Here is a 23,319-nt window from a genome sequence, read left to right as displayed (position 1 = left end):
AAAAAAATGGGCAAGTTATAAGTCAGAAGTGGCTTATTTTAGAAATCACAATCCGGCTAGAAACGAGACGTGGCTTAAACTCGTTATGGCTTATTGCACAGATTAGCCGGCTTGCATGTTAGCCAAGAATTTTTCTCGTGTACTGCAGATCATTCCATACACCCTTCTTCACGGTTTAAATGATGTAAATTCTTTAGAAAAAAAGCGTTCATAGTCAGTTCAACCGATTATGAACGCTTTTAATTCGTTGTTTGTCTACACGTCATGTACTTTGAACTTATCGGAACTGAAACGCAAACCAAAAAGTTTTAAAGTAAACAAGTAGCCACACAGATAACTAAAGCCTTTTTCCGCGCAGAGAATCGGCTGATGAAGCACATTTTTGTGACAAATAGGCTTCTAAGCATAAGAATCCACAGTTCTCTCTCCTGCAATTCTTGGTATTAGTGTGTGCTAAGAAATATCCGGGTTTTTTTGTTCTCTAAGCGGCTATTGTATGCAACGATGGGTCCAGCGTGAAGAAAAACTGGGGGAGCGTATAAAAGCTGCCCGGGAGAGAAGCGGTCACAACTCGTGGATCGAACGTCTGCAAAGAATGTCTGTACTTACTTTTCGTTAAAATTGAACTTTACGTTGAAATTTTTTTCGTTCGCAGAATAATGTATTGGCGAAAATATAATTAAACGTTCAGGGAAATAATCAACTGGTACCGTTTCGAAAGATCGATTAAACTCAGTTCTAAATAAGAGAAAACGTGGACTACGTTTCCAAAAATTCTTTTTACTGAGATTTGTTTCAGATTTTCTTGTATTATGTGTTTGGTAGAGTCAGAGAAACGGCATAACATTTCCAAAAGTCCTAATTAAACATATCTTTGCAGCGTTGTGTGTACGCCTGTTCAATTGAACCATTGTAGTAGATTAGTCATGAAGGTGCCGGTTGGAATCTTATTTGCTCTAACTGTGGGCGCAATTCTCGGCGTCGGGGCTCAAGTAAGTTGACAAGAATTTCCTCAAATACACACTATTATAGGTGAAACCGATAACCTAAAAGTTTTTCAATGACTGACAAGTTAAATATTTGTTTGCAAATTTGTCAAAAGCGGTTTGGATTCTAGCATGCCAGTATCTTTATAGTTTCGGAGAACCCTCCCAACACAAATATAATATTTTTATCGTTGCGACAACGGCAAGTTCTGTATATCGTGGACGTAAGTTTGTTGTTACCAAAGTATGTTGCGTTCCTAACCTGTGATTATTCAGTTGCACTTTAAGAAACGCGTGCAAATTTTTGGGACAAAACATGCGCCTTGAACAGTATATTGTGAAACTCGCAAAACATTTTTGTTACATCTATAGACGTTTTGTGGCCCCCAACCCGCTGGTACATCTTCACTAAAAGCTGTGCTGCTGCAAAATCTTGTAAATGCTACAACACGTCATTTTGCCCGCACGGTAATTGGACCTGATGGATTCCCTCCAGTTTCGGTTAATCAACAGTACCAACTCTTCGACCTCTTTACTGAGGTTTACGGTTCACGTGCTTCCACTGCAAGGTATGTGTAATCTTATCTAAAGGCATATTTAAACTCTTTGAGTTTAATTGGAGCTTCAGTTCAACGTGTCAGCAAATTAGTCAGACTCCAACGCGTTGAACATAACTCAAAATGCGGGTTGCCCACAGCAAATGATAAAAACCCGAAACGTCAATTAACATTTAGTAAAGCGATCAGATGAGCTAACGCCAATTGTATCTCATTGTTACAAAGCTTTTTAGCAAAGGCGTTTTGGTGTCGGTTTATCACAATTTGCACATTCTATATCAGCGTTCTAAACTCGTTCCTGGATTCGATCTATGCTCCCGCTACCGTGGCAACAACGGCAAACCTCGATAAGGTGATAGGCCTCATTCGCATCGGCGAGTATGACGAAGCCAGGGCGGAAACCTTTCGGTTGATTCTCGAAACGATCATAGCGACCATACCAGCCGGTGAGGCAAATTTAAATGCCATCACCGACGAGCAAGTGGCACTTATTCGCCCAAGACTGGACGAAATTTACCGCAGCATCGAAGACGATTTAGGTAAGTATAGAAGCGTATTACCTGCATCCACGACACTTTTGTAAAAAAACTCCGTTTATTGCATCTTAGAATTCTGCTATATTATTGAGTTTTGTTGTCCGGTGCAATTTGCATGTTTGACTTTTAAATTTTAGCAAATGTCCCCATCTAGCGATTAAATATCAATCACTAAAAAAATTTCACAAAACAATACATAAACCTGAACTTTTATACGTGAGTGCGTTTACAGAAAGTTGAAAGTGTGCTCAATATTTGTTTAGAGATCAAAGACTACGAATTATTCCTAAGTTTGGCGGTTGGAACGACATTGTCTTTCGCAATTGATACCACGGGCAGCATGGCCGGTGAAATTGAAGATGCCAAGACACGAACCACCAGCATCATCGCGTCAACCGCGGGTACCATCAATCAACCGATCCAGTATGTGTTGAGCCCCTTCAATGATCCTGGTATGACTTGATGGTTAAAAACATTTTTAACCTAAATAAAGTAGAAGACAAATTTTCCGTTTCAAAGATTAAGATCCTTAAACTTTATGCAAACAAACCTTTGTATTTTGTGTGTATTTTTCCAGGCAAATCATTTTTTTGTATTGACGCCGTCGAACAGTGGAGAATTTTTGCTATGCCATATTCTACTTTGCCTAATTTTGATTACATATAAGTCTTTGCTGTTGGTAGGGTATGGTCCACTCACTGTAACTGATGACCCAGACGTGATCACTGACGCATTAAACGACCTGAGAGCAAGCGGTGGAGGCGATTTCCCGGAACTTGCTTTGAAGGGAATTGAACAAGCTCTTCTTGTCAGCACCAGGAGGTAAATGGCGCCACAACGTTTAGTTGGGACGATTTGGTAGTTCGCTTTTATGAAAACAAAATTTAACACTTTTTATTTTACGCAGATCCATCGTGTTTATGATTACGGATGCAGACGCATTAGATGTAGATCTGGAAAGTCGAGTTATTGCTCTTGCTATTATCAAAAAAATTCGGGTATGAAACGACATTGCAGCTATTTTTTTCTTTTTTGTATTCTAATTTCTGAATAAATATTAGTTTTCAGAAATATGTCCAGACTTTTTGTATTTACCACTATAGGTTAATTTGTTATTTATCACCACGGCGGTACAAAAAAGCACAGTAAAATATCAGTAAGCTACAAACAAAGTACACTGCTGGTTAGCTAAAGTTTAGACAAAAACAGTTTATTATATGTTGGGCTTACATTTATGTTGGTGCAATTATAGATATAATGCACTTTTATATGTTTTCTTGCAACAGGTTGTTTCGTTAATCACGAGTAATCTACCAGGCCCAAGCGGCTTCGTACTCTATCAAAGGATTGCGAGCGCATCTGGAGGTTTGGTAACGGTGACAAGTAAAGATGATTTTGATACTGTCACCGAAATTTTTACCACCCTCACCACGCAAGGACGGGTAAGTGCATCAACATTTCAACGTTTGGTGTTGAACTATTCTTGTTGTGGTAAAAAATCATAAGCGTGGCACTTCTTGACTCTTTGTGTCGCCTACAGGGGTAGAACCAGATAGTAATACAAACGTCATTGACAATAGTTAATAAACTGAAAAATAACAAAACAACTTGATAAAAGGAAAATTTAACAAATAGATAAAATTTAAGAAAAACGTTTTGTGAAAAATTCTTATGTCTTTAAAGTTCCCTGGTACTATAATGCTTGACATGCCCCTTAGACGCGTGTTAGTCCAGCCCAATTGTTTGAAAGCCTATCTGTGAATTGCAACAATATTTATTTCAGTTGTTCAGAATTGTAACAAGTTTTTTTAAACAATTTAGATCATTCTTTATAACGCTGTGGATCGCACTGAGAACTACGTGAAATTCTATGTCGACGCAAACATCGACACTGTTACCATTCTCCTCTCCGGTGCAGCTGGTTCTTTCACCTTCGACAGAGTTGAAAGAAATGCAACAGGCAGTAGGCGAATGTTGTGCTATCAAAATATGTATATCAGATGACATTATAAAAGTCATTCGTTGTGAATGGTTTCACATTTATTGTAGAGGTACTTTCGAATCTATGTTTGTTATGACTTATATGTGATTGTATATATTCAGCTGTCTTTGCTGTGGAGGAAGTGGCAACAGCCAATGGTTTGGAGATATATCGTCTGAATAATACGGAACCTGGCCAATATACACTTGTACTTGGATCGGTAGTTGACTATAGGTAGGAAATGTGAAAAACAATAAACGGTGTAAAAAGATTACAGTCTAATAGGCTTAAACGTTTTTGGAATTTTACTTGAACGTGTTTGGAATTTTACAATGTTTCCATACTTTCAATAATAAAAATCTCGTTTATGTACCCAAACCCTTGATTTGATTGCATACAGTGTTGAAATCTCAGCACTAAGTATCTTTGGAGCGATTCCCACCCTTTTTGAAGAGGTCGATGGCGAACTTCAACACAGAACACAACCGAAAGCAGGTAGGTTTCACGCTTAAGTGACATGTTTGTTTTCGATTTTGATTTTGAACTTAAACAATGTTCTGATGATTTTCCGATTTTTCTTATTCCGATTTAAATTAATTGAATGTTGAAAAATTAGTGTCAAAATAATTGTTGCCTGAAGGCCAAATACAAAATAAGTGCCACGGTAAGACCCGAGAGCCTGTTCGCAACATTTCAACAGCTTCATAACCACGAAGCGTACGATCGTGCTTTTCTGCGCTGGCAGTCGATTTGTTAGCACGTTTGCTAGAAGCTAAATCCTACCACAGGGTGTGCCAATATTTAGCTAACGTATCAACAACAATGCGTAAGTGCAACGGACGCGGATCGCTTCAAATGCGCAGTAACGCCTGTTGCGTCGATTAATAATGTACCAGTAACAAAGGCTGCCAACGTTATATAAATACTCGTCAATTTACATGCGAAGGGGTCAAAACAACATAAACTTTGATTTCGTGCTTAGGTAAATCAATTACTTTGTCGGTTGGACGTGTAAGATAAATGACTCATATCTGCCTTTTGTAGGTATGTTTTGATAACATTATCGTTCCGGCGGTGGTAACGCACACGAACTCAAAAAAACACAATAAACTTATTACTGCTGCTCACCGGAAAAGTACAAGACTTATAAACAGATGCGTATATGTTGTTCTCATAAAGAAAAGGTCAAAGTCAGAGTGGCAATCGAAGTGAAATGTAAATTGCATGTTTTCACACAGGAACGCCGGCTCACATTTTCGCTCACATGTTCGGAGATGTCGAGAGCGCCAGTTTGACTTCGGTCACTCTTGTCACAACCAATGGGACTGAGATCTTGACTCGCGAAATGAACCAATGCGGAGCAAGCATTGATGAATTTCGTACCACGGACTCGTTCATACTTCCCGAAGATCGCTTCTTTATCGTAAGTTTCAATAGAAAAAATATACCTATCTCCTCTGTGAAACACTTTGACACACCACTTAGTAACTGAAGCTTTCAGTACACCTAAATCAATCCGTGTTTTTCGTGTTGCAATGTATTGTAAACAAATAATATATATCGACTTTGACACACATTGCAAGTGGCAACTTCTTTTTAGCCCAAAACTAACGAAATTTTTGCATCACAAACACTATAACCCCGTCCCCCAACCACAAAGAAAACACGACAAAAAGTCATCGGACCACGCATACCTCAGTGCAGAGTGGTAATTCGAACAGTTTTTGAGCCAGTTTAGGGGCTGTTGGGCATTAGGTAATATCCAGCAACTATATAGCTACTTAGCTAGGAAATTGATATTTAAAAAATATTGACATAGAATGTAAAGTCAGGTCCGAATGAAGGCAGTTTGTTAAAACAATCCCGAACAAGGCCCGAACCCATGTTCAAACCCGACCCCAAATGCCCGGCCCCGACTTACAACTCTGCCTCAGTGAACACTTTTAGATGGAGTTACATTAACGATTGGGCAAACAAGAATAGTATTTGTTGTTCTTTCATATAAAACTATAACCAATGCGAAATTGGTAGTCTTTCCATAACGAAACAAGCATGAAAATCCACCTGCACCTGAAATTAAAAATTCGTCGCAGCATCATCCCGGCAATCTAAATCCACGCACTTAACATTTAAAGCTCCGGGGTAAAAAAATTGCTTTGGCATGATCCGTATCACTGATGGATGCGTGGGTTTCTTTTGTTCTACCATCCAAAACGCTTTTTGGGGTTGAAAGTGAGAAGGTTGCGATTACGTTCTGCCTTGCACGTTCGCTCGTGCGCGAATTCCCCCACACAAAAAAGCATTGCTCACATTCTGGCTGAGGTGTGGCCGTGAAGTCATACGAAGCGCATATAAGTCTACAACAAAATACACCGTTGAACACACAATAACGTGAAACACAAAAAAAAACGCTTTAACCACAAATGTTAGCCACGAATGTTAATCTATTTTTAGTGTTATTTGTTCAAATTCACATTAAAATCAAGTGGTAAAAAAGCACAACCGCACCATTATCGTTTGAAAGTAAGGTTTGCTTACATCTAAAATCGTAGAGTCTTCATCCAAATGCGAGACAGTCACGGAATAAGTGAAATGGTATTGTTGAAGGAAATTAACAACAAAAATTATCTGCCAATGTAAAGAGATACTCTCCAATTATGTAATGCCGCTTTTAAGTTTGACCACCTTAGTTTACCTTGCGATTATTTTAAAATAGTCCCTTAATGCGCTGCCGATAAACATCCAAAAAATATTGTTTTCCTGCGATATTAACATGGAACTTCGTATTTTAAAATTCGAGTATTGTTGCGCCTTTAACCTCACTTGTACCAGCTTATTAAATATAAAACAAATACCCAAATATTTACCAACCAACTCGCTTGAATGGGGTCATGTAGCTTCCCAGAACGGTGACGATTTTAACCATATGTGCGCATTAGGAAGTTACACCAATTCGTCGCGACACACTGTCTGTCTTTTACAAAAACAGCAGTGTCGGAGAATGCGGAAATGCCAAAGTTCAAAAATGTTATACTTTGGCGTTCATGTTTTCGTGATGTGGACAAACCAGCTTTCAACAAAAGTTGTGGGATTAGCAACCGTTGTTGATTGATACGACATGTTACGATGGAAATTTGACTTACTGCATAGAACGCTGTCGAAGTACATCAGCGTTTATCGACACGGTTATAGCCAACATTAAAACCAGCCACACATTTTTCACAACTTTATTTTATAAAATGGTGTTTTTCGAATAATAAAGTTGTCATTACCCCTGTTTGATCCCCAAAGCGGTCAAAATGGACAACAACTTTTAAAGGCAACAAAACATTCGCCGCCTCTGTGACGCAACACCTATAGACAAATCGCAAACGATGGTTTCGCAAGACCGACATGCCCGGTTCAAGCAACCCGATAACTTTGATGCGTAACAATAGCTCTAGGAAACGCCATTTTTTACTTCAGGACGTCGCCACTCATTCAACAGGGCCTTGACACGTCTGTCAGGATACCACAGGGGTAATAAGATTGCCTTTCAGTCAGAAAGCCCTCTTGTCCCAGTGAGATGCAATGACCGCGACAAGTTAAACATCGTGAACGTGAGAGCGGGTGGGCGTTTTAGTAAATCGGGTGTGGCGCGCAACGCGGATAAATTTTCCAGTTTTTTGTCGACTTTAACCCCAAAATAAGGTTTCGCACGTTTCAAATATGTTGCAGTTAGTGTTTTCTTTTCGATACACAATTCCACTTTTTGCTGTGATTTTGGTTGGGTGATAGACTTACCGAACCTTTTTTAAGAAACTTAGTCATTTTGAATGCCTAGGAATACTTGTTTCAAATCGTTCTTGTTTTTAAAGTTTGTTACGAGTCTTCGATCTACTAACAGCCGTCATTTTGCACCCAAAAGTAGCTTCATTTGGCAGTAATAGTCAGCAGTGACTTCGCATTTTAACTCATGCATGTACTGTGTGTGGGCGATCAAGAGACCAACTCTGTTACGGACAACTTGAAACCGTTTTGGGAGCACAAACGCCTTATGTAGTTTTGTCGTATAGGAATCAGAAATTTATACATAAAATGTGTGCAGGCTAAAAGAGAGACAACAATATAATTTAGTTCCAACTCCCGCAAAGGCCATGTCGCTAAATTTAAATAGCAATATGGCATGTGCGCAACAAATAATTGTATCTCCGAAATGAAATAAGATATGAAATTTGAAATAAATGTTATTATCATTTATGGCGATACACAATTAATTATCTTAGGTTCGTTTTGCAGCGAAGTATAAAATTATCACCAGAAAAATATTTTGCACGACAATCAAAATAAAACTTTCCTATACGGTTTGAAAACAGTGTTGATGTAAAAAATGCTATATTATAAAAATCTCGGCAAAGCAATAGTATTCGAGAAACTGATTTTTATGTAGTTGAGTTTCTAAAATCATCGTCACTTTTTACCCTTGCACAAGTTTCTTTCTAACGTCGCAGCGGCGTGACCTAGCCCACCTTAACAGGAGTCGGGAATACATTTCTTAGAATTGCAGTTGTTTTGCGAGCCTTAAATGGATGTTTAGACTCCCTAGTTGCCATGCAACAACCTCACACGCAATGCTAAGTCAAAATAACTTTTAACAAAAGAAAAACAAGTCCACAACGAAGTAATGCCTCAATTAAGTATCAACGAGGAGGGATAGCGAGATACGCGCAAATGCTCGTCAATGCCAACAGGAAGGGCGATAGGGTGCCGAAGAGGCGTTTTCTTACACGCTAAATAACTTTTTAAAAGCAATAAAACATATCGACCTTTAGTTTGCACCACGCCTTAGAAGATTTTTGTCCAAGATTTAATTCAAGCTCAGTAGACCACATTTATTATATTATTAGCACGCCGGGTCGGTAACAATTATTACGACTTCCGCTGTTTTATGCATTTAACAATCCTTGCTTTACATAAAACAGTTCCGTCATAAAAAGTTCGGGCGGCTTATATAGAGTTGCCCTATAACGCAATAATATAAAGAAAAATCCTAAGCAATGACTCATGCACTCGTATTTTAAACATGTCGTTTTTATTTTAGGTTCTGAACGGTGTGAATGATGGATACAAATTTGTCCGCGTCGATCCTTGCGCTGTATCACCCCTAGTGGCCAACATTGATCTTGAAAAAATCAGCGATCTAACTCTTGACGCAGGAGAGACTTTTACGGTGAGACATAACGATGCAGAATATGAACAATTACGCTTCGAGAAGTTTAGTACGATCTTTATATTTTGATGTTCAGGTGACAGCACTGCTTACTTCCGATTTGGGAACGAGTTTTGTTTTCGATCTATCGGATCCTTTACTATATGCCACAACTATAATTTCGTGAGTATTTCAAGTAGCTGTGGGATTGTGACCCAAGCACAAAATGTGTTAAAAAGGAGCACACAATACAACACAACATTTCTTAACAGCATTTAAATTGAAAAATAGCTGGTTTTAAAAAATATAATCCAAATTTTATGTTACCTAACATGCATTTCTATGCTATGCACAGAGTTCCTGCCAACACTACAACAATCAGATTGGTGATCACAGTCACAATACCTTCTGACGCTACACCAGGTTCACTAAGTCGTGCCACCTTGACAGCAACGCCATCTGGCAGCAGCGAATTTGTTTTCACGAGCTTTAACATTCTGGTTCGCGATTCTGGCGTCAGGGTAAGTTTTTATTTGTAAAAACATTTAATTATCATGACGAGGTTTTATTGATGTGTTTAGTAGTTAGAAATTGTTGAAAGCATTTAACCTAAATTTTTAACTTATACTTTGTTTCAAAATATTTGGTTTAAGATAAAACACAGACACAAATCAACTGTGGAAAAATTAAGTAGTCGGGGACGGTAATGCGACCATACCACCAAAGCATGTATTTTAACTTAGTTCAACTGAATACAAAACGTGAGAACCTTGTTTCGCAGTGCCCCAGGTTGCCGTCAGGTGAAGGTAGCACAGTCACTTGCACGTCCTCCAACAACGTTGGGTCAGTCTGTACTGTGCAATGCGCCCCAGAATTCATCCTCGACACGGAGGAAAACAGTGAATGCTTAGAAACTGGAGTCTGGTCAGTGTCTGTTCTCGGATGTCGAAATGTTGGTAAGTCGACCCTGAGATTTGGAAATAGGCTAACTACCAACCTATAATGGATGATTTTTTCCCGACCTACATCTAACATCACTGGTTTGTTGTGATTAAAAACAGTTTTTGACAGATTATTATCGTACAGTCCGGGTAATATGTCCAATTTTAACAAAATGACCTAACCTCCGCCTTATTGCTTTGGTGAAAAATTGTACATGCCGTGTGGAGTTACAATACAAAAAACTGTGTTGATTACCAACGCGAATCATGACATTATTAGATATTTTTTTCTTTTAAAAAAAACAAACACATATGATGTTATTACTAGGATCTCAAACATGCCAGGCTACAGGCGACCCCCATTTTGTAACTTTTGACGGGCTGCCTTACGACTTTATGGGAACGTGTATCTACACACTGGTTGAAACAACATTTGATGTCGGCTACGGCAGTTTGCAACCTTTCTCCATTTTGGTAAAGCAAAATCTTCCTATTATTCTTTTCATAAAGTTGGAAGGGCTTATAGTGCTTCCAAATGTTTTTTATATATTCATGTTTATACAGTAACACTATCTATTATATATTCTTTGCTAAATCCTCAACAATCTCAAAACATTTCTGCCAAATGTTTGCAGATTGAAAACCAACATCTGGGAGGAGACACCAGAGTTTCCTGGTTTAAACGAGCATTTTTCAAAATTGGTAACGACACAATCCAGTTTCTGCAGGGAAGGCGATTGACGGTAAGAAACTTTTGCGCAGTGATACTCACCAATCAATTGATGCGTAAGTCTTCCTATACCTAAAATGTGCAAGACGCAAAGTTCTACATTCTAGAACTGTGGTCCGCGGTCCTTTAGGCTTTAGGGGTCCGTGAGGCAATTTTGGGGGGACCGCGAAAAGGTTAAAGTAATTCTTCTATAATTCTATAATATGTTTTAGCGTAAGTTTGTGCCACTGAATAGTTTAAATCAAAATAGAATTGAGAATCGAATGTCTCCATTGTTAAACAATAGCCTTTATTGCATCGCAACTAACAAAAATGAAACTGTTCGCGCACAATCGTAATGTTTTTTTTGTCTGTGATGTCACATGCTGTATTTGGATCATTGTTATGCGCAATTTTGCATACCTAGCTAAAATCCTGCAATCAACTTTCGCTTTTCTAAAATAAACATTCAGACTTAGGGACCGCGAGCCCTCGATATAATGGCGAAGGGGCCGTTTTGAAAAAAATAATGAAACAGTTTGAGAACCACTGTTCTAGAATGTCATAAACTCAATATCTAACCATATGTTCCCGGCTTGTATAGTTTAACGGGATCGAGATCAACGCACCATTTAGTCTGCCCAGTCAAGGTTTAACTCTTGAAAGGGTGGGTGGAAATATACAGCTGACTACCTCCTTCGGGTTGGCGATACTTTACAACGGAAGGTACAACTTCTTCGTCACACTCTCTGGTTCATATGCTGGTCGGCTAACTGGTGCGTATGTTAAATGTTACAAAGTTTTGGTAAATTTTTATTACCACGTTACTTCCTTCCTTCATTCAATAACGCATTGAGAGGTGCTTTGTCACATAAACTACTCAGATCCGCATGATTTACAACCTTCAAAATATGTTCTAAAAACTGTAAAAAACAAAACTAAATTTTTTACAGCAATACTCTCTGCTATGATTCTTATGATTTTTTTTTTTTATAAACTATGATTCTTATGATCTGTGTTCAGGTCTCTGTGGAAACATGAACGGCGACACCAGTGACGATCTGGTCCTTGCCACAAACTCCAGTATAATAGCGTCGGCGGTTGATGTTGGCAACAGCTTTAAGGTCGGAGGCAATGCGATTGGGTAAGCTATTACACACATATTAAATATTCTTAAATATTGTATTCTATTGCAATAAACTTTGTAACGTTATGTATTGTGAAGTGTGACTGATTTTAGAAACTAAATTTTGACATTACATGATTACCTTCATTTTTCACAATATTTTTTACAATGTCGCTCCACTGCTGTAGGCGGGCCCAAAATTTGAGGCCAAACCCCACCCTAATCGTTTTTGAGAAGCCCGTATTTAGACTAAAAAGTTTGATTGACAGATCTGTACATGAAAGCCTCCAAATAAGAGAACGGGTATGCAGAATATAATAAAGAAGACATACAAAAATGGACAATAAGAAACAAGGCTTAAACATGACGTTTTAGGCCTGTTTGGCATTAGGTTAAGTCCAACAACGTTTTAAAACAGTGTTGGCAAATCCAATGTTTCGTTGAAATGCGAAACTTTAAAGGGTTTTAAACCATTAATACACGATTTGAAAGGTATATTTGAAAGGCCTTAATTGGACGTAGGTTTAAACACTTACCGATACAGTGATGTTATTTGTTCACATAACCAACCTATTTTCCACTTTAACATGTTCTTCCTTGCTGTTAGTTGTAAAGATGGCAACGATGACGATGGCATAGGTGAATGTGCGGCCATTGATGAATACAGAGCACTTTGTGGCATTACTGAAAACGAGTGTTTTGAGGAATGCAGAAGAGAACTCTCAGTTCCCGATCTCGTACAGGTCAGTGGGCAGTTCATGAAAATGTCACATAATTCCTATTGAAACGGATTTTAATCACAGTAATGCAATCCATTGTAGTATAACAAGAAAAAACAAGGCATTTTATGAGAACATAATAAGCGTTCAACCAGCTTGTTCAAATTTAGGATTTTGTATTTCCCGTCCCAAAGTGATAAACGAAAATGGTCTTTCTCTCCTTTAGAACTGCGTTTTCGACATGTGTATCACTTTGGGCGAGCTAACAGCAATTGAAGAAGCTGTTTCCCAATATGCTGAGAGATGTCAAGGAGCAGGTTACACAGTCTGCGATTGGAGAGATGTTCTTGACATCCGTAAGTCCAGTGTACAAAACAAAAAAGGGCTATTTAGTTTTCAAGGGTTTAATTAAAATTATTAACTAAGCTTACTACTAAAGCGTGAAAAATGTTAATGCAAAAGATCATGCTGTAATAAAAATGTGAAAATGAAAATGAAAACATTCGTTTCTTAGCCGTCGACTGCCCAGCAAACTCACACTATGAACACGAAGGACCAGGTTGTACAGACACTTGCCTCAATCCAAACCAAGCCGCCCGTTGTACTTTACCACCCAGATCAGGTATTAATTTGGATGTTATGTAAACAAGTTTTGCTTTAAATAATTTTTGGGTCTAACTATTAACTAGGTGTGCCGTGATCGCTGGTTTGCATAGACGCTTCAGTTATGAATTTATGTTCATCTTAAGTAGCCCGTCACCTTTAGATTTTGGAAAAAGTTGTTAGTGTTTATAATAATAATTCCGTGCTTCAGGTTGTGTGTGTAACGAGGGATTCGTTTTATCCGGTGAAAAATGCGTCCCACTTACTGAGTGCGGGTGCGGCACGGAAGGAAGATATTATGAGGTAGGAAATAGGAGTATGTTGAAATGTTTTCAGTTACAGTTGAATCCCTAAATTTGTTAAGTTAAATGATATGTGGTAATTGCCATTGTCTCAATTCAACGTTCTAAGCGGGCCCGAAGTTTAAATCCAAACCCGAAACGTTTTAGAAAGGACCGTTTAGGCCCGACAGTTTGAGGCCCAATTTATTAAAGAAAACATACACAATGGACAATCATAGTCAATGGCTTAAACACGACATTTTAGGGATGTTGGGCTTTAGGTTGTCCAGCTACTAGTAAGTAAGCTGAGTAATTTTATTTGTCAAAGAATGTGAATGCCGAATTAAGCCCGTTTGTTAAAAAAACGTCCAAACCCGACCGATAAAGCCCGATTTACAACTGTGTCTCAACCAACACATCCAATTTAACCCCATCGGTATTATTTATGCACCCAACAGAGCGGAGCTTCATTCTACACTCCTGGATGCGAGGAGTATTGCTCGTGTGCCAGTGGAGTACTGACGTGTACGGCATCAACGTGCGGCACGGGTGAAGTGTGTGATGTCGACCCTGCTACTAACCAGCTCGGATGCGTGCCAACAGGTTGTTAACTCTTAATGTTTTTAGTACATACACACTACAAATCTAGAGTATGTACAAACAACTACTTTAAAATCTCTGAAAATAAGAAGTAACGCAATGAAGCAACTATTCTATTTGAGATATATGTGATGACCCATGTGACTATCGTATGTTATGCAAATAGAGTCAAAATTAACGTAGTGATCGTCGGGATTCGGTAACCGATGTCTGCAGCTTTAAGTTCACCGGTTTAAAATCATTTTGTTCCAGGGGCACGAGGTAGAAAACTCATTTTCTATTGATATTCACGTTGCTCCTTTTAAGCGTTTGCAGTCAACTGGCATCAAATTTCACCAACTTTGTAATAGCATGCAACATTTAATTTTAGATTCCGCGGAGTGCCAAGCACATGGCGATCCTCATTACCGAACCTTTGACGGAAAACTTTACGACTTCCAAGGAGCTTGCAAGTATTTATTGTTCAGTGGAGTTCATCCAGACACCGGACATCAACTGAGTGTATTGACACAAAACGAGTTTCGAAACGGTGTCACTCATGTTTCTTGGCTCCAATATGTTGAAGTTTCCTTCGTCCTCAACGGATATGATGTCACTGTGGTGATGTCACGTACCGACAGCGGCGTCGTTGCCACGGTAAAACTAAAACATACACCACAGATAAAAAATCATGACATTTCTGACCTCTTTTATGGTCAAAGCGATACAAAATATCGGTATTCAAACATTGCCAAGCTTAATTCTGCAATATAATATAACTTTATAACAATATATGAACAGACAACATTTTAACCCTGTTCCTAATTATTACGTTTTTAAGGTATCCGGGCTCTTTAACACGACATTTGTCACGAGAGATAGAACAGTTGGAAACATGAGGATCACCACAAATGGTGGATACCTTGTTTTGAGGGTGGGAAGTTGGAGAGTAAAGTTTAATGGTGGCGACGTTCGAGTCCGTGTTCCTGGAGCTTTCTCTGGACGCGTACGTAGCTTGGTTTTGATATTTTTATAATTCTACAAATTACGTTCTATAATTTATACCTTAACATACTGCAGCTCTCAGTCAACATTTGAAAAGAAAACGTTTAGAAACATGGACAGAAAAAATGTTTATTTATTTACTTGTTGGTTTTTGTTAACAGGCCAGTGGGTTGTGTGGAGATTACAACGGTGTGTTGGATGATGACTTCAAAGCCTCCAACGGAACTTTGGTAACGGACGTGAATATGTTTGGTCAGAGTTACCAAGTTGGAGATTGTGATACTCCAGTACCACCAGATCCCTTTGTTTGCCCGCCTGAAGATGCCGCAACCTAGTAAGTTGTGGGATTTTAGTTCTGTTGAACTTGAACTTGATGTTCCGTCTTTGATGAAATACAAAAACAATCCCAATAAATAGAGTTAAAGTCGCTACATCAGAGTCACAAGTAGTAGCTACTTAAAATGTTTAAACTGTAGAAACAAGGATTCTACTTGCTGATCGTTAAACATGCTTTTCCGCAGCGCAACGGTCTGTTCTGTTTTCGACACAACAGTGTCTACAGTGTTTGCTGGTTGTGATGGTGCGGTCGATCTTGCTACAGTGTATGCTGATTGCATATACGATGTTTGTGCAAATGGTGGTGACGACTCAATCATCGAGTCTGTAAGTTGCTGTTTTTTACTAGTTGTTTTAATTACCTCTTTTTTGCGATTTTGCTCGTAATTTTGTAAGACGCCCATTGTCACATTTCACAAACGTCAAAACAACCAAAGACTTTTAAGATTTTTTATCTTTTTTTCTTTATTTATTGTTGAGTCGCCTATTTTTTACGAGGTACAATATAAAAGTGTCCTTTTCTAGATATTTATGCGGGTGTTGGACCAATGCCGTGAGGCGGAAGTTCCTCTGTGCGATGCGAGAACCGATGCCGAAATACCGGTACCAGTATGTCCAGAGAACTCTCATTTTGAAATCTGCACGTCCGGCTGCCCGAACACCTGCGCCAATCCTTTTGCCTCGACCGTGTAAGTGAAATAAATTTAAGCAAATTGTTGGTAAATGTGAAGCAGCAGTAGAAAAGACCAAGTTAAACTGAAACTCGAATTCAGGTGTGATGAACCAGTGGTGGATGGATGTGTTTGCAACCTTGGGCATTTGTGGGAAAATGGAGCTTGTGTGCGTCAGGAATCATGTGGTTGTTACCCTGATGACCGTCCCTTCGTTCCACAAGGTATTACGAATACAAAACTTTTACTGGTTCTTATCGAATTTCGATACAATTACACTAATACGAGTAGTAACAAAACGCAAGAGGCAAAAAGGTGTGACTTTCTAAATGGTAAAATAAGCAAAATCCAACCAAATGTTGGACGGAAAGTCATCTATAATTTTAGTGACGTTATAAAACAATAAAATTTTGCAGGATTTGTGGAGTCAGATAACTCATGTACGTTCCGTTGTGCATGTACCGGTCCCAACAGGTGGGAATGTGGTGAATACAGTTGCGGTGAAGAAGAAGAATGCTTGGCTGTCGGTGAAAGCTACCAATGCCTTGTACCGGTACGTTTAAATGTTCCGGAGTAGTCGTTTATTTGAAGTGCTATTGAAGTAACCCGTGTATTGAGATTACACTGCAATTTAAGTTACTACCAAAATAAAGAACAGTGCAAAAAAGCTAGAAAACAAAACTTAAAAACACCTTTAAAGTAAAGCCATGTAGCCTACTTACAATGGTATAGGTATACGATAATTCAAAAAGGCTGCTAAACATAAAAACGTCACATTTATGTTTGAAGTCGGTAAAGCACAGTTATTCATGGGTGAATATATTTTTTAGAGTGCAGAGTGCTTAGTATGGGGTTCCTCTTACGTTTCCACCTTCGACCGCCGCCAGTACAACTTTGACGGAACGTGCACTTACCTTGCTCTCGGGTAAGGTTCATTCATCGTAATATTTTAAATAATTTATTTTCTGCTGGTTATACTTGGTAGCAGTTTTGGTCGAATATCCAAATTATTTTTTAATCAAAACTTTTTAAAAATAAAGACATAAAGACCAAAAAATCAGTTGAAATCCCATGAAACGACGATCCATTAAATCTACTTTTATTTGACTGCTTGGTTTCTATGCAGCGCAAGGGGAGGTGAAGGTGACAGCTGGCCATCCTTTGGCGTTTTGGTGAACCGCAACGTGGAGTTGCCATGTGGCAGAAGCGGTTACTGGGCTAAACTTTCGGCTCTAGGAGAATACCCGTTGGAGGTCGAACTTCATTCACAGTGGCAATACGCCAAGGTAAATTTCGTAGTTAACCTACCTTCGTTTCGTTGAAAGTTTATTAAAAAAGATGTGAGTACATTTTCGCACAAAAAATGCTTTATGTAGGTTTAGAGTTTTAACCAGTTATAAGTTGACATACATTAAAGCAGTACTCAAAGAAGCCTGCACAGAAAATGTAAATTATGTATTAAAATAAATGTGCATAAATTTTGTAAAAAGTGATTTCAAAATTACACTGCTTACCCAATAAAGCCTTTGCTTATTATTATTACTACTTTATTCTACACAGTTCAATGGACTGATTGTTTATCCGGGAAGTTACTACAAAGGAGTGAAGGTGATCTCACAAAGCAATTTCCTCACACTCTATTTTGAGTTCGGCCTCACACTGCGTATGAGCGTACATGGAGGGTAGGCGATTTTTTAGTTTGTCCAAAACTTATTGTTAAGTTAGTTTTGGTAGCAAGGTCCTAATTACGACTCATATGTTCATATATTATAAACATCAACACTTTAAACAATATTTAAATGTGCGTTGGGCATGCAACAGCGCTACAATAGGGCTTTAAGTCTTAATAAGAAACCCTGATATAGTGATTCAGCGGTACACATTTGCCTTGTTTGTTTTCTAAACTAAAAAATGATCCGAAGAGGATTTGTTTGTGGTTGATAAACCAGGTTTATTATAATGTTTTTTTTTAAGAATCTTGATTACCGTGAACGGACAGCTGCGAGGACGAACTGGTGGTTTGTGCGGAACTTTCGACAGCAATCCCGACAATGATTTCATTATTGACGAACACAGTACACCAGCAGTCGATGTCGTTCAGTTTGGCGATGCCTGGAGATACGGATATGAGGAGGAGTAAGTTTTCGGCAAATTGTAAATGCTGTTAAGGTGGTAATTGCTAACTAAATAAATTGTTATCTTAACCTAAAAAGTCAGCAAATAAACAGAAATAACGTAAACACTTTTTCTAAGATGTCGCGGTGGAACCAGGGAATTTGTATGTAAGAACGAGAGGGCTTACGATTTCTTCCACGGCTCACATGGATGCGGCGTGCTCACCAGCGACATTTTTAGCGAATGCCGGGAACATGTTGATTTGATTGCCCACCAGAGGGCGTGTGTAAACACGTTGTGCAACGGAGGGCGTTGTGGAGGTGGTCATTTTATTGACAGTCTAGAAAGCACAGTTGTTGGATTTGTGACGGAATGCGTGATCCGCGGTGGTTTGTTTCCGGTGGGCGTTCGCCCTTGGAGTGGTATCAGGCTTGCTTGCCCTGCTAATTCGCATTATGAAGAGTACAGTACCTTGTGCCAGCCAACATGCAGTGACAGAGACGGTTCAGAATGCATGGCAGTATCACAGTTTGTCACCGGACCTGACACTGAATGTAAGTGCAAAGTTTTTGATCCACTTTTATGTACCGTTGGTTCTCCAAATCATTTATCTTTTTCAGCTTGTGTTTGCGACGAGGGTTACATCTACAGCGCAGGAGAATGTGTTAAATCGAACCAGTGTGGATGTTTGTCACCAACAACAGGTCTATATTTTAAGGTAAATCAAATCAAACTTGTTTTTCTTCTCATAAACTCTCGATAAAAACTGGTTTAGCTGACATTTACAAATGCAGCAATACCTTTAAATTACTCTGATACAAACAAAACGTTAAATTATTGTCTGCCATAATGCTCTTGTGCGCAAGTATATTACCTATTTTAACTTGTTTATATTAGCCTCAAACGAAATTTATGTGTTTTTTACGGTGGCAGCACGGAGAATGTCAAGTTGATGAACTTTGTAAGTACAAATGTCAGTGCCGCAATGGAGAATGGGACTGCGAGGAAGAACCGTGCAGAAGTGATCAGTATTGTGGCCTGCGAGAAGGAGCATGGGCTTGCCACTCAACTAGTAGGTTTTATTAAGAGGATCAGCAGAATATATATGTTGCTAAACCGAAAACAACATTTGGTTAAAGTAATGATGTTTTTCAAAACATAAAGAAATAACAAGAGTCAAAATGTTTTTTTTGTTATTTCGGCATTTTCATAAAAGTCTTTTTTAAAACAGACATATGCAAGTACGACAACGGCGGCTGTAGTCAAAACTGTACATCAGTGAATGGCACAGCGGTTTGCAGTTGTTTTATTGGATACGGACTTGCTGAAGATGGAAAGACCTGTCTTAAAGCCAGTAAGTTAAATATTTGCAAAGAAAAAGCATTTTACTACTACATTTGTTCCTATAAATCCGTCAATCCTGTGTGTATGTATTTTAGCATCATCATGCTCGACAATACTTACCGAATGGAGAGAAAGCTACATAGAATGGCGCCAATATTACCAATACGAGTGGACCAAGGTGTTTGCGGATTGGAAATCCGGTAAATGTGCATCGAGTGCTGATCTCCCACATGGATTCACGTTTCCTGGCGAAAGTAGATCCAGTAAGTTGAACAAATAAAAATTCGACAACATTGGATGGCAAAACACCAAAGGTTTCGTGTTTTTTGCCCATTCACCTTTCCCAAAAATCTGTAAACATGAGAGTCCAGACAACTTTTCTCTACGTATAGTGGGAACTTTTTTGTGACAAACAAACATTGATAATAATAGTGACGGATTGTTAATTAGACAAAATAAGACACAAAGGAACGAAAGTTGAATGTTCCCCCCAAATGTACAGTGATCAATGTGACCTCCTTATAAACCTAAATATTTAAGAAGAGTATTTTGAGGTAGTAAAATTAGTTAGACAAGCAAGTTTTGCGGCAGTCTGACATCTTTTGAACACGCTTGGTCTAACGTAGACCTATTAGTCTTATTCCAAAAAAATGTCACAATTACTAATGCAAGAGGCTAATAGCAAACAATCAATCATTTGAGTTGTCCTCCACGCAGTGTGTAACGTGGCCTGGACTGAATGGATTGACACTGACAACGCGACTGGTTGTGGTGATGATGAGAGTTTGGAGAGGATTCGCTACATGCATCCTGACGTAGTTTGCGCGAACCCTATTGCTGTGGACAGAACTGTGGTGTTTCTTCGCGCCCCCATCACTGGGTAAGATTTTTAAACAAAATTAGCATTACTTTAAAGTTTAAAAACATTGTTAAAACACCAAAAATCAAATTACAGCAAATTGAATTTAGAAAGTTGGTTTCGGACTGTATTAGCAAACTATTAAACCCAGAAAAGTAGGTAAAACGACAACCCTTTAAACAGACAAAAACTAACATGTGCTTCTTTTTAAGTGTATAGGTTGTGTTATCGCTGTTGTTTCATTTAATCCAAGCAACAAGTTGCATCTTTAATCTGTAAACTTGCCTGACTAATAAACTCTTATACCATTTTTCCAGCGGCATAAAATCTGGTCAGAGCGAAAATTTTCTGTTTAGATAACCTTTGGTACATCGCCGAGCTACGTTCTGTCGTGTCCCGTTTTGTTTAAGTTTAGCAAGTTAAGCTGTTTAGCCTGCTTTTTTGCAACACAATAACACAAAATTGAATAGGAAACGACAGTTTTGAGTACACAACATTAATTTTACGATTTCTCTACAATCTAACTTACAACACGTGTTTATGTTTCAGACCATTGAACTTGAGCCTTAACTCAGCCAGCGAAGGTGTCCTGTGCGACAACTCAAAACAACCAGAAGGTTCACTCTGCCCGGATTTTGCTGTGAGATTCCTCTGCGAGGTTTAAGTCGAGTTGTTCGAAAACTGAAACACATGTAGTCTATATATGTATTCGACAAACTATATTTGCTGTTGTTGCGTCCCCAAAGCACAAAAACCTGTAACAACCTAATCTTCAAACTACCGCACTTATATCTATGCAAATGTAAATGTGCCAAACTGCTAAATGTCGGTTTTTAATGGGCGTTAAACATACAAGTCCCTTATTATTGTTTTCGTTTGTGTGATAGGCATGTATACTGGATCCAAAGGAATACAGCTACCTTTTACCTGCATTTTTGCAACCTCATTAAACAAGTCGATTTTTGGATGCTTTATTTTGTGTCGCTTTGTGTCATACTTGCTAATTATGCCGTAACTAACTTACAACAATAAAATTAAATATAGTTAATTCTTGTGGTTATGAAAAGATGTAAACATGTTGCAAATATTAGCTATAATGTCTTACTCTACTTTAGCAAAATGTTAAGTGTGTAGGCTACTGATCTGTAATCACAACAATGTAAAAATAATGACGTCACTATTCCTAAATACATGTTAAAAAACTTCAAAAAGCAAATGTTTAAAATTTACTATAACGGTGCAAACTATACAAAAACTAACTTATTTTATATTTAATGAAACAATCACAAAACTAAAACAAACTTGTCAAACTGCGACTGACACAAGAACTCACAGTAGAAATGTGGGATAGGATTGGGGACTAATTTAACATAACGATCAGGGTTTTAAGTTTAATTTTGTTACTAAGTTATTATCATAAATCTTCAATCCAACCCTAATAGCCCTAACCGTCAGCATTTTTTACACAAATTGCATTTTAGATATTTGCAAATGCTCTTTTGCGCCACTTGACAGGATTTTCTCCCAGATCTTGGGAGTTTAAGCTTGGGAAAAACCTTTGTTTTTTACGTAGAAGTTCAGAATAGTTTCTCAAAAGCAAATAACGCTTGACAAACGTATGAAGCATGTGCCAGGCATAGCGGTGTTTGGTGCCTATGGGAAGTTTAATCAGTTTTTAATAGCGACTAAGAACTGAAAGGTAACCATCTGCTAAAGTACCTATATATTCGACCAACAGTCCTATAAGTTTTTTTAGTGCGGCAGGATGACATAATTTACACGTGTAGGCTATCTAATTCTTCACGCTGAATAGGCTACGGGGCACTTATTTCTTAATGCTTAATGGGACTTCATGTGGTTTAATCGTTACCTGCACGAATATAACTGCTTAATGATCTGCAAGCTTTTTTAAAAGCTGCATGTTTTGTTGATATTTAAATTAGCTGGCACAAGAGCTTAAACTATTATATAACACAAAAAATGACATTTGGATTCTTGGCACAGGCCTATATAGGGGAGAGCGGGGCAAAACGGGCCACTTAAGCGGGAAGTGTTGTGACGTCATAAACACTGGGAATATTTCAACCAAACTTGCACAACATCTTAAACAGTTCATCTACTACACAAAACAACAAATTCAAAAAAAAATTAATTGTAGAAAGTTAGAAAATTAAAAACAAAAAAAGTCCTTTTTTTTCCCATTTTGCCCCATGGAGGGGGCAAAATGAGGTCATGTCATATGAGCCAGAAAATTTGAATGTCCATAAGAAACAAAAGTCACAATGCTGAGGAATGTTTTATTGTTTGTATCTCGGCAAAACTTTAGTCATATACATATTAAATGTCAACCAGCAACCAACAACAGACACCAATAAAACGCTTTACTTGCACAAATAACAAACCTATCGAATGTAACTTCCATTCTCCTTTCTTAAGGGTTACCTAAAGAAACATCTGCTACTCGTGCTGTTTTTATCTTTGCTAACTAAAGTAATTGATGAAAACCAACTAACAGCTAGTTCCATCTACAACTGTGATGAGACTGGCGTAACAACAGTGCCTAAGTCACTATCGAAAATTATTGCAGTAAAGGGAAAACGCCAAGTAGGCTCGCCCACATCAGCAGAAAGAGGCCAAACTATTACTTTAGAAATCTGCATGCGTGCAGATGGGAAATATATGCCACCCATGTATATATTTCCCAGGAAATGCATGAAGCCTGAACTAATGGATGGTGCTATGCCTGGTGCTTGGGCAGAATGCCACCCATCAGGTTGGATGCA

At 38.4% G+C, this 23,319-nt stretch overlaps 1 protein-coding gene across 1 annotated transcript; it reads left to right on the top strand.

Moving 5' to 3' along the window:
- Positions 1 to 789: 789 nt before the first annotated feature.
- Positions 790 to 21,561, top strand: LOC145208206 (IgGFc-binding protein-like). The gene is made up of 42 exons (XM_080078893.1): positions 790 to 992; positions 1,359 to 1,555; positions 1,826 to 2,082; positions 2,343 to 2,531; positions 2,763 to 2,901; positions 2,987 to 3,077; positions 3,366 to 3,521; positions 3,901 to 4,042; positions 4,183 to 4,294; positions 4,461 to 4,555; positions 5,299 to 5,483; positions 9,141 to 9,269; positions 9,346 to 9,431; positions 9,604 to 9,769; positions 10,030 to 10,204; positions 10,518 to 10,663; positions 10,825 to 10,932; positions 11,503 to 11,674; positions 11,922 to 12,042; positions 12,632 to 12,767; positions 12,970 to 13,099; positions 13,258 to 13,365; positions 13,558 to 13,649; positions 14,086 to 14,230; positions 14,598 to 14,863; positions 15,048 to 15,212; positions 15,373 to 15,545; positions 15,733 to 15,874; positions 16,073 to 16,236; positions 16,321 to 16,442; positions 16,635 to 16,771; positions 17,049 to 17,143; positions 17,345 to 17,504; positions 17,779 to 17,900; positions 18,193 to 18,354; positions 18,472 to 18,887; positions 18,954 to 19,051; positions 19,267 to 19,405; positions 19,565 to 19,687; positions 19,773 to 19,940; positions 20,395 to 20,557; positions 21,086 to 21,561. The coding sequence occupies exons 1-42, from the start codon at positions 927 to 929 to the stop codon at positions 21,198 to 21,200; spliced, it is 6,273 nt and encodes a 2,090-aa protein (XP_079935019.1). The 5' UTR covers positions 790 to 926; the 3' UTR covers positions 21,201 to 21,561.
- Positions 21,562 to 23,319: the final 1,758 nt, after the last annotated feature.

The sequence above is a fragment of the Phallusia mammillata genome, chromosome 1 (genome assembly GCF_965637545.1).
Source record: "Phallusia mammillata chromosome 1, kaPhaMamm4.hap1.1, whole genome shotgun sequence".
Lineage (NCBI taxonomy): Eukaryota > Metazoa > Chordata > Ascidiacea > Phlebobranchia > Ascidiidae > Phallusia > Phallusia mammillata.
The sequence above is the reverse complement of the archived record's forward strand: the minus strand, read 5'-3'. Positions and strand labels throughout refer to the sequence as shown.

Coding starts and splice junctions, on each gene's coding strand:
- LOC145208206 (XM_080078893.1), top strand. CDS start 927: ATGAAGGTGCCGGTTGGAATCTTATTTGCTCTAACTGTGGGCGCAATT. Junction 4,556..5,298: donor CAGAACACAACCGAAAGCAG/GTAGGTTTCACG, acceptor GTTTTCACACAG/GAACGCCGGCTCACATTTTC. Junction 11,675..11,921: donor ATATGCTGGTCGGCTAACTG/GTGCGTATGTTA, acceptor ATCTGTGTTCAG/GTCTCTGTGGAAACATGAAC.